Source organism: Telopea speciosissima, chromosome 4, assembly GCF_018873765.1.
Source record: "Telopea speciosissima isolate NSW1024214 ecotype Mountain lineage chromosome 4, Tspe_v1, whole genome shotgun sequence".
In the NCBI taxonomy this organism is placed as follows: Eukaryota; Viridiplantae; Streptophyta; class Magnoliopsida; order Proteales; family Proteaceae; genus Telopea; species Telopea speciosissima.
The window spans coordinates 62,740,952-62,758,715 of NC_057919.1; the positions used below are offsets into that span (position 1 = coordinate 62,740,952).

Below are 17,764 nucleotides of genomic sequence, written 5' to 3' on the forward strand. Positions count from 1 at the left end.
TTTTTTCTTGCCCAATTCCTTGCAAGGTTATTAACCAATTATGTGTCAGATTGATCAAGAGCGTGAGGGAGAACAGATTGACCGAGCATTATTGAAGAGTGTTTTAGATATCTTTGTTGAAATTGGAATGGGGAAAATGGATTGTTATGAGAATGACTTTGAAGCAGCCATGCTTAAAGATATTGCTGCTTATTATTCTCGTAAGGCGTCAAACTGGATTCTGGAGGATTCTTTTCCTGATTACATGCTAAAGGTAATTGCTACCCTCTTTTGTGTTGCTGAATGTAGATGTGTTATTTTGGTGTATCAAAAAATGTCTTAAATCTTATTTTGTATTGTTCAGGCTGAGGAGTGCTTAAAACGGGAGAAGGATCGGGTTTCTCATTACTTGCATTCTAGCAGCGAGCAGAAATTATTGGAGGTATGTGATGTAGAACTCAAGCAGTACCAGCATACGGGGGAAGGCTCAACAGTGAAGTCCACTACTTGGGAATAGGCAGCCCAACAGTGACCCACAATTATGGGCCTAACTCTTCCTTTTATGGTGGGTTAAGTTCAGTTTCTAGAAGGCATGTGTGGGCCCTAGTGTGGTGACAATGTGTGTTGGAATATTTTTTTATTTGTATTTATTACCTATTTTTGAGAAATCATTTGTGACAATAAATTATGGTCTACAAATTATAATCGTTATCTTTAGGTGAAGAATCTGATTTGGAAGGGAATGTTATACGCTGCAGTCTGGAATAGGTTCCATTGAGAGTAAGAACTGACTCACCAGCCAGTAAATGTTCCTTTACAGACTTCAGATTAGAATTCAGACAAACAAGAAACTTGGACACAAAAAATCATTACACTGAGCTTTAAGCTTCTCAATATCCAAAGTAACTGAAACACATTCAACTCTTCAACCATACCCTTAAAAGCACTGTAGTATTCCTGCAAAGACTTGTCAGATTGTTGAAATTGAAATATCTTCTCATACAGGTCGTATATAAGTCATACTTTTCTCCTGAGAGTATGTCTCTTCAATTCGTCCCACACCCCATTTGCAGTAGTAAGAAACATGACATTGGCAACGATGTCTAGTTCCATACTATTCCATATCCAAACCAGAATAATAGCACTCTTGTTGACCCACTCATTATAATCTTTAGAATCAATTGTAGGAGGGGCATAAATAATATAACAAAGCTTTCCTTGGCCAAAATATAAACACGAACTACCTGAGCCCACAATAAGTAATTGGAGCTCCTCTTAACCTTAATATATGTTATCTGGACATTAACAATGTTCGTAGTCTTGGTCTCAGCCATGACACACAACAAGAATGATAACACAAAAAACTGACAACAATCAGGGTTTGGAAAAATCCAATAAAAATCAATTATGGGCAGAAAAGGTAATCAAGAGCGGTTCGTATTCACCAAACAGAGTTGGAATACATAACCAACAATAAGGAAAATTTCATCAACATAAATAGATACCAGGGTACCAACTAGGGAGATCGATTTGCTAGGGTTTTGGTGAAGCAGCCAAAATCGAAGTGAGATGCAGAGTAGAGCCTTCAAGGCTGTAGTATAATCAATCTCCAGCAGCAACCAAGAGAAAAATAAATCCATAAATTTCAGAGAAAAACCACCAAAAACCTGCAATCCAGGAAGATCGATTTTATTAGGGTTTTTTGTGGAAAAATTGATATTAATGTATGGGCTTGAAATCGATGGAACCTTCAATTTAGCGGCATTAGACAAGCATATAATCAAGTACGGGACACTATTAATGAGAGAAGGAGTGTTCACTTCATATTAGATGCAGCAATAGGTGGCTGCACACAAGGTAAGAACCGAAAGAAAAACGCAGAAGAGAATGATGTGAAGAAAAATATTAGATCTGATTACAGTAGCTCTGATACCATATTACAATCCTAAGACCCTGTAAGCAGATAAGAGAGTGAAGAGAAGGAGGAGAGAAGGAGGAGAGAAAAGAGAAAAGAGAAAAGAAGAGAGAAGACAGGTTTCCTAAGAAGGGGGAAGACTTGCGACTAGTGTGGAATATTTATAATATCGCAAGACAAAGGAAAAGAAGTACAAGGACTAAACTAACCTTATACCCATGATTTACACTAAACTAGAACATAAAATCCCAGAATAATAAGAAAGATAAAAATACCCCTAAACACTCAACAATTGGTTTGGTGGATGAGATAAAAACAGGGATTAAAACCAAGTTGGAGTTATGGAGATCAACCTTGGAATCAAAATGTTTTAAAATTAAATTGTGTAGTTGGTGGTGGCATATATTGGGGGTAATCCCCTTTTTTACATGGGGGTGTGCTTTAAAAGGGCATACCCAGTGTACAAGGCTCTTGTCACTACAGGGTCATCTGAGGAGGGTCATATGTATGCAGCCTTAGTTCCACTTGGTGGAGAGGCTGATTCTCAACTCGAACCCGCCACCATTAGGTTGTAATGGAGCAACCTTACTATTGGTGGTCATGGGAACGTTTTACTTTTATCTTTGATTTATGCAATCTGATAAAATAATTTCGATCTTTAATCATTTTTAATCAGGATAAGTATTATATGGTTGTGGTGGTAGATTAGCGAAGCAAGCCAGGAGGATTAAGCAGTGTGAATATTTAGACAAGGACTCTTAATTTGGACATGTTATTTTTTGGGTTATTAAATTTATATAATTTTCAATTTTCATCAAAAAAAAAAAATTTGTTTGCCACTCACCATCATCTGCTAGCGATGTTAGATTTCAAAAACACTTTCGGAACACTGCAAAGTGTTTTAGTCTCTATTAGTCTCTATTCCAAGTACATGGTTGAAAGTATTTGAAAATTTGTCTTCTTTTTTTCAAATTGAGAAGATATACTTAGGAATGTAAATGAATAGCTGAAATTCGTTTTTGTATTCGTGTCCGTATCTGTTTAGGACTATCTGAATCCATCCGAAAGCTAAACGGATACGGATAGGCTATAGCTATCCGAAAAGCTATATTTACATATAAACGGTTAAAATATCTTATCCGTATCCGTTTAGCACTATCCGAATCCGTTCGAAAGCTAATCGAATGCAGATGCAGATATAGCACTATTTGAGCCGAATCCGATCCGTTTACATCCCTTGATATACCATTTCAGTGATTTCCTTATTGACACCCTTTAATGTGCCAAATAACTTGTGTGGTTATATGGACATCTATCTAAGCACGTGGACCATCTCTAACAAAAGACTCGAGTAATTCTCTAGTTTTAATCATACGTCTCTATGGTTAATAATTCGATTCGATTGGATAATCGACAAGAAGATTTGTGAATGGTTGGAGCATTGATAATTTGATATGTTGCCACATGTCCTAATCGTTGGAGATCAAAATTCAATTAGCTTATGAATTAGAGACTATCTACAGAAAAAAACCAACCCTATCATATGATCAAGGACATTTTTATTTTTTTTGATGAAAGTGTAATCACACAAACCACATACCAATCCCCAAAGGTTAACCAATTTTTAGGACCGTGGAATGACGGATATACACAATAGATATGATCAAGGACATTTATTTCCACAATTTGAAAAATATTTAATTTTCTTCTATAGGATAATAAGCCCAAATGTCATTAAAAAAGCCAATTGAAGATTTACAATTGTCAAAAAAATGGTAGATCACGCAATGAAGAATTGTTCAACCATATTAAATTTTTGGGTAAAAAAACGCTGCCCACCACATCCCCCTATGCCCTCTCACATGAGGTAGTGGTGAAATGATCACCCCACCCCTCCCTTTAGATGCCAGTGTGCACGATCCCACTGGTTGTCCCACTGGTGATAGAGCCATGCAACTTGGTAGCAAACCCCTTCCCTAAATTTTTATAATATAAATGCAATTGTAGGTAAATGTGAACGAGTATTAACTCAAGGAACTCGGTATTACTAAAATGAGCTCCCTCGAGATCTTACGTCAAAGATGTCATGAGACTCTGCCAATGAGCCTAAAAGGGAATTCTTGCATTAGAAAGCTCTTATAAGTTTTTATTTATTTATTTATTATTTTCTTTTTTTTTATTTAGAGAAAATTACACAACCAAAAAAAAAAAAAACCCCTGTTGTTTGAAAAAATTACACTGATCCCCCACAAAATTACATTCACCTCCCCTTTGGAAGAGATAGGCATAATTTTGAGGGTGATCGATGTAATTTTTTCAAACTATAGGGGACGTAAACATAATTTTCCCTTTTATTTATGATAAGGGGAGAGGTTTTGTGCATGGTCGTGGTCAGATGGAGGTGAGGTGAGGGGTGCACTATATACCCTCATCCGGTCATCCCCCATCCAATGGTTGTGTGCAAGGTCATGCACAAAACCATTTGCCTTTTAATATTTTGAAATCTTTTAATTTTGATTCTTGAGGATAATTTTAATTTATGAGAATGTTGGGTATGCTTTGTATATTCTAATTATGAGAAATAGAATGAAACAAAAGTTGATATTCAGAAATAGCTTTGTAGTTTGGTATGATTTCTATTTAAAAATGAAATTGATTTATTGAAATAAGTCAATAAATAGATTTTTGGTAAAAAAAAAAAAATGAAATTGTTTACTTTTAAACATTGAAAAAATAAAATTCTTGAATAGAAAATTGGACATAGTTTCTTTTCACCCACGGTGAATGGGAGGGATCCCATTCATCAAGGGACAGGAGAGGGCGAGAATGGGTTTCGAGAGGGTATTTTGGAATATGCTAAAACCCTAGGAGGGGTTGCCGAGTTTGTGAACCCTAGGATGGTGGGTGAACCATCCTCTATGGGTGAAGTAGAACTTTATCCTAGAAAATTTGTATGGTAACTCTAATTTTTGAAAATAGAATCCTAAAAGGGAATTCATGCATTAGAAAGCTCTTATAAGTTTTTTTTTTTTTTTATTTATGATAAGGGGAGAGGTTTTGTGCATTGTCGTAGTCAGATGGAGGTGAAGGGTGCACCATATACCCTCATCTGAACATCCTCCTTCCAATGGTTGTGTGCATGGTCATGCACAAATCCATTTGCCTTTTAATATTTTGAAATCTTTTAATTTTGATTCTTGAGGATAATTTTAATGGGCTCATGTTCTCTGTGCCATAGTGCAGGCTGTGCCCAGACACATGGGCCTGCCACACAAGGCGGTAGGGTGGTCATTGCGCCCATTTATGAGAATGTTGGGTATACTTTGTATATTCTAATTATGAGAAATAGAATGAAACAAAAGTTGATATTCCGAATTAGCTTTCTAGTTTGGTATGATTTCTATTACAAAATGAAATTGAATTATTGAAATAAGTCAATAAATAGATTTTTGATAATAAAAAAATGAAATTGTTTAGTTGTAAACATTGGAAAAAAAAAGGGTCTTTTACAATTACCACCCCAAAATCTTTACTATCTACTATTACCCCCCCAAAAACTTTCAAACAACTGTTACCCCCCTCTGTTGCATACTAATAACTAACTGACCCCACCGTTACATTTCTGTAACGGAGAGGGTTAGTCGTGACAGTGTGCCGTTGTCACGAATTTTTTAGGACCAAAATAACCTTTTGGGGTTTTGGGGTGGTAATTGTAATAAATAAAAAAAAAACCCATCACCGTCCCTTCTCCTCCTCTTTCTCCTCCTTCTTCTTCTTCTTCCTCCTCTGCATAAAACCAGTTTCATTGGATCAAATTCTTTCTAGAACAACCTTTACAGAAATCAAATAACAAAAATATGGAAAGAGAAATCTCTCTCCCTCTCGTTTAAATGATGAGATTTCGTTTAATTTCTTTTAACTCTCATGAAAAAGTAGACCTACCTACCAAATCCCATTCAGCATTGAGCATCTCTTTTCTGATCCTATCTTGTAACTACTCGTCTTCCTCACTAAGTCGGTCAAATGCCCACGAAAGGTTTCGACTCAATTGGTACTCAAGAGTTTCTTCCTCATATAAATCCTCTCGTTCCTTTGTTCCAGTACTCCTTTCCATAAATCCTCTCTCTCTCTAATTAAAAGGGCACAAAACACATAAAAGAAGCAGCAGCAGAACACATAGAAGAGAGATAGACAGATGGGTCGTTCTCTTTGCTGTGAGAAAGCCCACACCAACAAAGGTGCATGGACCAAAGAAGAAGATCAGCGCCTCATCAACTACAACAGAGCCCATGGCGAGGGCTGCTGGAGATCTCTCCCCAGAGCCGCAGGTAACCCATTTAGGATTAACCTAACCCAAATCAGCCAAGCTAGAGAAAACCCATCGTTACTTCCTCTCTAACTCTCTTTCTCTCCATTTATGTGTGTGTTTCAGGTTTGCTGCGTTGTGGAAAGAGTTGCAGATTAAGATGGATAAATTACCTGAGGCCTGATGGATAAATTACCTGAGGCCTGATCTCAAAAGAGGCAATTTTACTGAAGAAGAAGACGAGCTCATCATCAAACTCCATAGTTTACTTGGAAACAAGTAAGCCCCCTTCTCTTTCCTTCTCATCAATTCTTTTCGATTACACATTTAATTGAGAATCTGAAAGCACTTCCAGTATGAACTCATTTGGGACTTTTTTCAAATATTTAGATGGTCTCTAATTGCTGGTAGATTACCCGGAAGAACGGACAATGAAATCAAGAACTATTGGAATACCCACATCAGGGTACTCCAGACGCCACTTATATGGGTGAGAATTTAATTGGGTTTTTCAAATGGGCCTGAAAAAACCTGAATTTTCTATCGGTCCAAGGTTTTTGATTTTGGTTTGATGGCAGCCACATTTTGGGGTTGGGGTTGCAGAGGAGGAAGAAGCGGAAGAAGAAGAAGAAGAAGGAGAAGGAGGAGGAGAAGGGACGGTGATGGTTTTTTTTTTTTTTTTTTTTTTTTTACAATTATCACCCCAAAAGGGTATTTTGGTCTTAAAAATCCGTGACAACGGCAAACTGTCACGACTAACCCTCTCCGTTACGAAAATGTAACGGTGGGGGTCAGTTTGTTATTAGTATACAACAGAGGGGGGTAACAGTTATTTGAAAGTTTTTGGGGGGGTAATAGTAGATAATAAAGATTTTGGGGTAGTAATTGTAAAAAACCCAAAAAAAAATTTGAATAGAAAATTGGATCGAGTTTCCTTCCACCCACGGTTAATGGGATTCCATTTATCAAGGGGCAGGAGAGGGCGAGAATGGGTATCAGGAAGGTATTTTGGAATATACTAAAACCCTAGGAGGGGTTTCCGAGTTTGTGAACCCTAGGATGGTGGGTGAACCATCCTCTATGGGTGGAGGAAAACTTAATCCTAAAAAATTTATATGATAACTCTAATTTTTTAAAATAGAATTATATACCTTCTTTTTTGTTTTGTAAGAATTCATCTTTGAAAGAGAGAGAGAGAGAGAGAGAGAGGAGGGGCTGGGGCAGGAGAACATGGAGGGATGTGCACCGCCACCCCACCGGTACTGCAGAAGATTTTAATTCAACATGGAGGGAGGGGGTCTGGGGCTGCGTCTTCTTATTTTGTAAAACATCAATAGATATAGAAGTAATTGTAAGATTGGAGTTAACTGACGTGTTTGCCCCTGCTGAAACACATGCTCAGCTCTGTACACATGAAAGAGCAAAATAGATTTGAAGTGATTTCTATACAATAAGTGAAATAGCTAGCTAATTTCAATGAATTGATTCCAGTTTCTCTTAAATTAGGTGAAAAAGTCATACCAAACAGATCAATTTAAATTTATGATCCAACAATTTCAATTTCACCTATTTCTCTCCCCCCCCCCCCCCCCTTCTCTCCTTGAAGTGATCTTGTAACCGTTGAGATGATACACTTTCACTCCTTCTATGTGACCCCGCCCCACCCCGTTCTCTGCGCAACCCTATCTCCCCTCCCCCTCCCCTGCTGCTTGCGCTGCTCCCTGCAAACCAGGTATTATCGTCCCAGTCCTGTTTGTGCATCCAGCTCCTTTTTTTCTTAGTTTCTTTCAAGATTGCTAGAAATGTGTGTGTGTGTGTGTGTGTTTTTCCCTGTGTATTGTATTTGTGTTTTCTTTTCTAGGATTAGGGTTTGTGTGCCGAGGTTTTTGCCAATCTATGAGCTTGTAATGTATGAATTCCATGTGTTGCAGAATATTCTTACGTCCAAAGTCCTGACAACATGACGACGCCTGAGTACAAAATTATAGAGTTTGAGCAAGGATGGGAGATCATACAGAAGGGTATCACGAAGGTCAAGAACATTCTAGAAGGACTTACTGAGACACAGATCAGCTCTGAGGATTACATGACTACTTACGAGTATCTATTCAATTCCCTTTGTTTCCTTTTTTCTTATTTCATTTCTCGCTTTCTGTAAGCTATTAATTTTTAATTCGACTATTTTTATCTGGTGGGTGGTGCTGTTGTTTGATGGGCTTCTCACTTAACTGAAAACAGAACCATCTACGTCATGTGTACCCAGAAGCCCCCTCATGATTATGCAAAACAGCTCTATGGCAAGTATAGAGAGTCCTTTGAAGAGTACATTACTTTAAAGGTGAGGAAGTTGTGCTTCTTTCTAATACTAATTATCAATAATTCACTATGTGACAGATTGCTATACATGATAATTTGGTTGTTTCTGTAGAGTTTGTACCTATTAACTGCCAGAGCTTTTACACTGTATGACTCTTTGCTCAGCTTGTGTTAACTGTCACTTAATTGTGTGCATCAAACTTGTTCTCTCCTTGGTTAAAGTTTCTTCCTCCAAATTGTTTGTATGGATTTGTAGTTGTTGTTGTTGTTCAAATTATCTACTATTTTCCAAAATGGCAATCACTTGCTTGCTTTTATCCACAACAAGGTGATGTTGTTAGTTTTTTACTTGAAGGCTGTCTAGGACAGGCCTTGTCTGTTTTCCACCACAATCCAGTGAAGATGCGCCTGATGTGGTGCATTGCTTGTATAGGTTTATAAAAAGAATTTGGTCAATGTTTGTGGCTTGATTACACCTTCCATTTGCACTTGGGACTGGTTTGTAGCATTGTGATTTCTTGCCTATCTTCTTTCATCTCTATTGAACCCATCATTTTGTCGTCACTCTTTTACTCTGAAACTATGTTTGTTGTGTGATGGGTCAAGCCGTCAAGTGCGAGGGAGGGAGAGAAGCAGTAGGTGGGCCTGTTTTTCTGTCACAGATCCTAGTGGGTTTTGGAACCAAATTGAGGATTTGATGGAATTTTTGTGTTACCATGACATCATTCTTACTTTTCTCAGTTTTGGGGAGTGGTACTCAAATATTTTCTTCCTAGGATCCAGAGGTATCTATTAAGGACTTCCTCCACCCACTTTGAGAACCATATTTTGGTGTTGTTGAGGCTGAAGAAGGTTTCTGCTGGAAAGTTTGCTGTCAATTCCTGTTAGGATTTTGGTGTTGCATCTTGAGTTTCACTGACTAGATGTTCATCTTTTGTAAAGCCTGTTACGAAAAGTTGAGGATTTTGATATGGAACTTGTTTCATTCTAAGGTTGTTTGGAGGAATTAGCTAGGATTCTTGGGGATAATATTGGTATTTGGCTGACTGCATGATTAGAGATACCCCTTTGTGCTAGTTGTTTCTCTATTGCGATTTGTGATTTGGTGCTCGAGATGTGAAGGAGGCTGGCTGGTATCTGTCTAAAGGCAGGGAACTTAGCTACATGCTTACTTGCTCTTAAATCAAACCTATTTCTAAAGTTGGAATAGAAGGTAGTCTGAAAAGAAATTTTGTGATGGCCAGATGAGGATACTTACCCTTGAATTCTGCTATATTGTTTATATTCTTGTGTATTCTCATGTAGCATGTAGTGTAAATCTAACTACAGCATGTGTACATTTGCTCTAAATGAAAGCTCAAAATAATAGTATTTAGATAAAATATCTATATACAATTCTAAAATACTTGTATGATTTGGTACAAATTGATGGTGAGCTACAATACATGCTTAGCAGGAAGAACTCTATTATTGAATGTGCTTGATATCTCATCTCTCTGGTATTTCAGCAGTTAAAAAAGGGAAAGGAATTGATCCAGATGGCTTGTGATGAATATAGTTGGAGAAAAATTCAGATCTAATGGTCTGTGTAGCTTCCTTAACACAAAAATGATTATTGGCCGAATCCAATTTTTTCTTTTGTTGGACAATTAGTGCTACTCCTAATTGTACAACAAGTGGCTGGAGAATTGATTAAAACTTTGCCTCCAATTGTCACCATCATGAGTTCATGATTGAGGCTGTTTATATTCTGGGAACCCGTAATTCAACAGGATGCCAATGTATGCATCTTCTTGGTTTCACTTAATAAAATTTTGATTGATTGATCCCTGGCACCCTCTTGGAGTTCTCTACAACACCTTTGGCCCCAGAGCAATCTATACCTCCGGCATTCCTAAGGACGCTCCCCTTTCTTCCATCATTTCCCTCGGCTCTTGGTCCCCCCTCCCCCCCTATCCCCATCCTCTCCTTGATCTGGCCTTCCCTCCCCCCTTCCCCCGCCCCCCTCCTCCTCCTCCTCCCTTGTTGACAAGATTACCTGGCTCCCCACCTCTAATGGCCTCTTTAGCTTCAGCTCTGCCTGGAATTTTGTCCGCCCCCAAGCCCTTTTGTTTATTTGGCCCCGCAGCAGAAGACCCCTCCCCTTTGATAGAGAGTGGCTCTGGTTGATCAGATCTTTCCCTGGAAGCTCTACCTGGGATGCCATTGGGAAGCTTGTTTTTGGTGCTTCACTCTCCCATAACTGGCTAGAGAGAAACCTTCGGAGATAGTCTACCAACTCTAGATCTTTCGGCTTGATTTGGAAGTCCATCTCTTTTGATGTTTCCACGAAATTGAGCTTTCTTCCCCATAAGTCTTTATTGGATTCTCCCAGGAATAGGCATATTGTTAGTGCCTGGGACCTAGATAGTTCCATTTTACAACCCTCCTCCTAGCAGGCTTGTGGCTTGTTTCTCCCCCTCCCCTCCCCCCCCCCCCCCTGTCGTTTTCCCTTGTATTTCTTTCTTGCCCACCTCGAGCTTTCTTTGGTAATACATTTTTTTTATTCACCAAAAAAAAATTTTTTGATTGACACCTCAAGAGGTGTCTGATAAATTGTAGCCTACTTTTATTTACCTCGCTCAAATTGCGTGCTGTTGAAGAGATGGAATCCATTGGAAGGTATAATGGTGTTTGTTGAGATCTGTGTGGTTAAGTTGTCAACGCCTTACTTTTAGGGTTTTATTTGTTTTACTTCTTTTACCTTTTTACCCTTTTAGGGTTGTAATCTCATTATAAATAAAGGAGACCTCTGTCATTAATGACAAGTCAAATCATTCCCTAAACCTCTGATTTTCAACTGGATTTCAAATCAGTGCTGAGAAGCATGCCTCAATGTAAAAAGATCGACTCTTTTACATGACATTGGGGTACCTATTTCAGATGAAGGATGCCATTTGGTCGCAACAAGCATTAACCCTTGGGTTTCATTTCTTTTTAATAATGTTTGTACCTGCTCATTTTTTTTCCACAATGAAAACAGATGGTGAACATTAATGTGAAGCCAACTCACTATGACACAGTTTCCCACATTCAATCATTGGGACGGAGACCAACCAGGCATAGTTGTCAAGGCGCCTAGGCGAACCAAGGCGAGTGAGGGGGTCAGAAACCAAGTCAACACCAACAAGGCGACAAGGCATTGCCTAGGCGACCAAGGTGACACCAGAATTTAAGGCGTGAAAAAGGCGCCTGACGCCTAGGCGACGCCTTGACAACTATGCAACTTAGGCATAACACAAGCACTTCACTCGATGCTGCCTTGCATGATAAAAAGCAAAGGGGATCCAGCCATTTTATGGAGATTTTACACTATCACTACTCACTGCCGCTCTACAAAAATCATTTGAGACCATCCAACTCACAACCTTCTCCGACAGTCCAAATTGTCTTCATCTTCCATTGGGCATTGCTTTATCTTCGATGGCAGAGGACTAACCCCTTCAAAAAGATTGACCAACAGATTGGGGTGTCAACTGTTGCAGAATACTATTACTTAGCACGTGTGAGAGAAGCTAATTTATGCTATTGAGGAAAGTGACCAGTTAGGTGGACTTCCAAAAGATGATGGATGAAATACCATTTATGCCCATTCCTCCATGCGGGGTCAATGAATAAAGTTTGGGTAGGGGAATGTCTGGTGACTTCAGATTACACTTACAGAGGTGAAATTCAAACGGACCCCAAAAAATTATCAATGATTGTTCTTTAAATATTGGGAAATTCAGTTCCTGTGTAGTTTCTGTAACATTGTTGGATTTATTGACTGGTGTATGATTAGTGGAGGCACCACCTTTCAGTTGGGTGGAGAATGAAGTTCATATGTCTAAATGTCATTAGATGGTTAAGGTAGTTTCTTATTTGTGGAACTCAAATTCTATAGGAAGGAAATTAAAAAAAAAAAAAAGTTTATATTAGTTATTCCATTATTGAATGTCATGATAAAAATGTCAGTTGTAGTTATTCCAATATTGGATGTCATGACGTATGTGCTTCATGTGTGTTCTAATATTTTTGCTATTTTTATCTTCACTTTAATCGTTCCCCAGGTATTGCCTTCTTTAAGGGAGAAGCATGGTGAATTTATGTTGAGAGAGCTTGTGAAAAGATGGTCAAATCATAAGGTTATGGTCAGGTTGCTCTCAAGTTTCTTCAATTACCTTAGTCGATTCTTTATTCCCAAGGAGAGGCTTCCTGCACTTAATGAAGTTGGACTCACTTGCTTCCGTGATCTGGTATTAAAAAAAAAAAATAAACTTATGTTATTCTTACATCATTTTTACTGCTATTTAGATTAAACATTTTATGCTACTCTTTTTTGATAGAGATTAATTCCTGTTTGACCTCTAAGTTTTTTTGTGTTTCGAAGTGTGTTGTGATGAGTTGTTTTATTTCTTTTTTATTGCTGCTTTAAGGTCTACAAGGAGATAAATGGGAAAGTCAGAGATGCTTTATTTCTTTGGTATGGTGATTTTATGGTTTAAGCATGTTTATACATTTTTTTTTTTTCTGTTACCCAATTCCTTGCAAGGTTAATTACCAATTATTTGTGTGTTAGATTGATCAAGAGCGTGAGGGAGAACAGATTGACCAAGCATTATTGAATAATGTTTTAGATATCTTTGTGGAAATTGGAATGGGGCAAATGGATTGTTATGAGAATGACTTTGAAGCAGCCATGCTTAAAGATACTGCTGCTTATTATTCTCGTAAGGCTTCAAATTGGATTATGAAGGATTCTTGTCCTGATTACATGCTAATGGTAATTAGTACCTTCTTTTATTCTGCTGAATGTAGATGTGTTATTTTTGTGTATCCAAAAATGTCTTACATTTTATCTGGTATCATTCAGGCTGAGGAATGCTTAAAGCAGGAGAAGGATCGGGTTTCTCATTACTTGCATTCTAGCAGTGAGCAGAAATTATTGGAGGTGTGCGATGTAGAATTCAAGCTATTGAGGATAAGTTCAACAACTCAACAGTGAAGTCTACTACTTGGGAATAGGCAGCCCAACAGTGACCCACGATTATGGGCCTAGCTCTTCCTTTTATGGTGGGTTTGGTTCAGTTTCTAGAAGGCATGTGTGGGCCCTAGTGTGGTGACAATGTGTGCTGGAATATTTTCTTAGTAGCTATCTATTTTATAGTTTTTATTTTAGTAATAGATTTAGTTGTTAAGACATTAGCAACCTAGGAGTTTCTATTTTGGTTTAATTTCTTTCCTTTTGTGTTTTAGCAAATAGATCTTTTAGAAAGTTGTAAGCAACTTCTTAGGTTTACCAACGAAAAAAAAGCTACTTCATAGCAAAGACTTACTATGCTTGTAACATGTGATACCAAGGTTTTTTTGTTTTTTGGTAAAATATGATACCAAGTTTATTAAGACATAATTAAAGATATATATGATAGTGCAGTGACAAGTGTAAGAATTGTGGGGGTTAAGGTAGTGAATTTCTAATTACGATTGAGTTACATCAAGGATCAACTTTAAGCCCTTATTTGTTTGCACTTGTCATGGATGATTTAACCAGAGACATTCAAGATGAGGTTCCTTAGTATATGTTTTTTGCTAATAACATTGTTTTAGTGGACGAGACAAAAACATAGATTAAAGCCAAGGTTTTTTTTTTGGTTGAAAGATTAAAGCTAAGTTGGAGTAATGGAGATCAACCTAGGAATCAAAATGGTGGACGAGACAAAAACATAGATTAAAGCCAATTTTTTTTTTGGGTAGAAAGATTAAAGCCAAGTAGGAGTAATGGAGATCAACTATGGAATCAAAAGGTTTTAAAGTTAAATTGTGTAGTTGGTTGTAGCATATATTGGGATTAATCCCATCTTTACGTTGGGGTGTGCTTTAAAAGGGCGTACCTAATACACAAGGCTCCTACCATTGCAAGGTCACATGTACACATCCTTAACTTCGCTTAGTGGAGAGATTGTTTGTTGACTCGAACCCACCACCATTAGGTCGTAATGGAGCAACCTTACGTTGCATCGAGACCCTTTAAGTGTATTATTTTTCATGATCTGGCCAAAGCATATTTTATTTCTTTCTCAAGTCCCCTGTTCATTCTTCATAGAAATTGATCGTCTTCTACATTACTGCTCATTGTAAGGTTTTCCATTCAGAAGCTTCTTTCCAAATGTGCCAGCCTAAGCCTTGTAGAGGTGGGCATAACTCTTGTAAGCTACCCATATGAAATATTTGTGCATTTGGATTCCACTTGAGGATGAATGTAGAACTCACCCTAAGTGGTATTTTTGCAAATGTGCTGATATTAACTTGAAGCTGAACATTAATATAAAGTTCCTTTCATTAAAATGACACTAGAATTCAAACTGCTATGAATTCATCATTTTTTATATTGGATCAGTGAAGATGATAGAAGATGATAGGCATCCTGAAAATTACATGCCCTTGTGTTCTGGATCGAGCTCCCACAATCATAGGAGTTGAGACCTCCACCTAGACATTTGTGAAGATTAAGCCCCCTTTTCTTTCTTTTATATATATATGGGAAAAAAGATTGCTACACTACCCTTGTACAGATTCCTTTATACCCTCATCTCATAATAAATAATGGGATTCATACTGACATCTCTCACTTTCCTATTCTGATCATGTGGGCCCATAATGATACCAATAATGTTACACCCGCACCCCAATTATACCACTGCACCCCGGGGCAGTTTAAACCTTTCCTAAGGGCAATGCCACGGTAGCACTAGCCAACACCTGCAGCCTTAGATTTAAAATACTATTATGAGAGACCCCTCAAAGATCTGGAAGTGTGGGTCAAAGCCCCGCAACTTTCCTTGAAGTTTCAATTAAAATATCATGTTCTACTCTTTTTTTTTTAATTTGATTTGAATCATGACCATTCATTCAATATTTTAAATCATGGTAAACACAAAATAGTACAGTTTGATTTAAGATTGAACGATTAGAACTTAGAAAAGATAATGATTAGAAGGATATGATTCAACCATTGTTTTTAGTCGATTTAATTATTTGATATAGATAATAGTCATTTGTAATTTTATATAGCATTTTAAATCATGGTAGATACAATGGTACAACCTGATCTAAGATCCAATCATATAAACTTTTGAAAGACTTCAAAAGAAAAGATATAGTTCAACCATAACGCTTTAGACAATATAAATTTATTATTTGGGTCGTCTACTTTTTTAAATCATAGCAAATACAATGGTATGGTCTAAGATAGGACCATCAGAAACTTCTAAAAAATTATGATCAAAAGGATATCATTCAATCTTATGTTTTAGAATTTTTCAGCCACTGATTTCAATCATGACCCTACATTTAGCATGATAAGCATGATGGTATAGTCTTACCATGATCAAATCATCATAAACATCCAATCATGTAATCTTTGTATCAATCATATGATTAAGGTTAAAATGAAGGACTCAAATGATCACAACCATTGATCTAGTCAAGCTTAGCAGTTGTCATGATTTAAAATGTTAGATGAACGGTTATGATCCAACTCAATGATTGAAAAATTCTAAAACATGTTGTTTGAATTATATTCTTTAAATTGATTTATTTCAAAATATGCATAAGCTCGGGATTGTTTGGTCGTGTAATTGTAAGGGTATATTAGTAAAGATATATCTTTCGTTACACTAATCTGATGGTATCTAAGTTGAGGCACCCAAACATCAATTTTGTACTATAAGTAACCCTTGACATGATTGCCTTTTTAATCTTGGAAACATCGAGTGTAAGCTCCCTAAAAAATATCTCTACTAAGAATTTGGTTTAATGAAAAATTCTTGAGGATATTGTAGAAGAAAAAAATAATGGATGGTGATAATTTTTTATTTTTTGGGGGAATTTCCTAGATCTACTAGATTAAAAAAATATTTACAAAATCGGTAGCTATAAATTATGTTTTACATTCATAAGTTACTTAATTTAAAAGATTTACCAAATCCCCATTTGAGTAAAATAAGCTAAATGAATAACCCAAAATGCCCCAACATCCTTCTCTCCTTCTTCTCCGACGGAACCAACCACTCTCTCTTGCAACCACTCCCTTGATTCCCCTCCTTTGCAATCCCGCCCCACCCTTCTCCTTGCAAACCCTCCCCGCACCACCATCTCCACCACCAGTCACTCGCTCCCTCCTTCTCCCTCTCTCTCCCCACTACCCTTCCCTTGCCTACAAACATGTCCCACCATGGGGATTCTTTCTCTCTCATATTTAAATTGCCACTGCCTTGTTTCCCACCAAAGAATTTCTCCCTTTATTTCTGATTTTTTTTTCTTCAATTGGTTAGTTTTAATCTTGTGAATACTGTTAATGAAGTTGTGTGAAGTACTAGAAGATCCTATGGAAGCTAAATAACAAAAAATAAATGGGAGGACTTTGTTTCTTAATTTTAACAACAGATCAAATCATTGTGATAAAGAAAAGATTAAATTCAGAAGCAATATTCAGTTTCAAACCACTCACTTTTCTAGGCAATTGCATTTCTATTTGTTACAGCTGTCATCTTCAACTATGATAAGAACCCTTGATTTAATTAGAGAGGATAATTTATACCTTCCTATTATACAGGATTCTGTAGTTCACAGAAATAGTTGCTATTAATATAAGCCAAATGCATTCTCTAACTGAACTGGTCAAAGGTATTGCTGGTCAAGATTGTTTCTCTTCTTCGTGATTTTTCGTTCATTGACAAGGTTCGGACGGTAGAATTTCTCAAAAGCCTCTGTTGGAATGGGAGTGGATTTGCTAGATTAGAGGTGTCATATTTACTAGTTTCTGGTCTTGGCTTTGAAGGGGTTTAAGAGCGGTGAGTGAAAGGACTGTACATTTCAAAATTGGTATCATTGATGGTGCGCAGTGGGTTTGCAGGGACGGGTTGGGGCCAGGGTTACAGGGGAGTAGTGAGTTAGGAGGGAGGAGGGAGTGGTTGGGGTGATGTTCATTCCCGGAGAAGAAGCAAGAGAGAGAGATATCTGTTAAGGGTATTTTTGGTTTTTTTTAGCTTATTTTACCCACATGGGGTTTTGGTAAATCTTTTTAATTTGATAACTTGTGAATGTAAAACATAATTAATACAAACCAATTTTGTAAATCTTTTTGTTAATTAGTAGATCTTGGCAATTCCCCCTTATTTTTTTGGGGCAAAAGGATGAAAAATGGATACCATATGGGTAGACATTATAGA

At 37.3% G+C, this 17,764-nt stretch overlaps 2 protein-coding genes across 2 annotated transcripts in view; both read left to right on the forward strand.

Annotated features, from left to right (window-relative positions):
* LOC122659523 (cullin-1) overlaps positions 1-13,718 on the forward strand; it is a 34,873-nt gene extending 21,155 nt beyond the window's left edge. The window contains exons 5-8 of the mRNA XM_043854627.1: positions 44-253; positions 344-478; positions 9,034-9,038; positions 13,547-13,718. Coding sequence (XP_043710562.1) covers positions 44-253; positions 344-478; positions 9,034-9,038; positions 13,547-13,559 — 363 coding nt within the window. The 3' untranslated portion in view covers positions 13,560-13,718. The remainder of the gene's footprint in view (positions 1-43; positions 254-343; positions 479-9,033; positions 9,039-13,546) is intronic.
* LOC122657922 (cullin-1) overlaps positions 1-17,764 on the forward strand; it is a 69,257-nt gene that overhangs the window by 21,442 nt on the left and 30,051 nt on the right. The window lies entirely within an intron of this gene.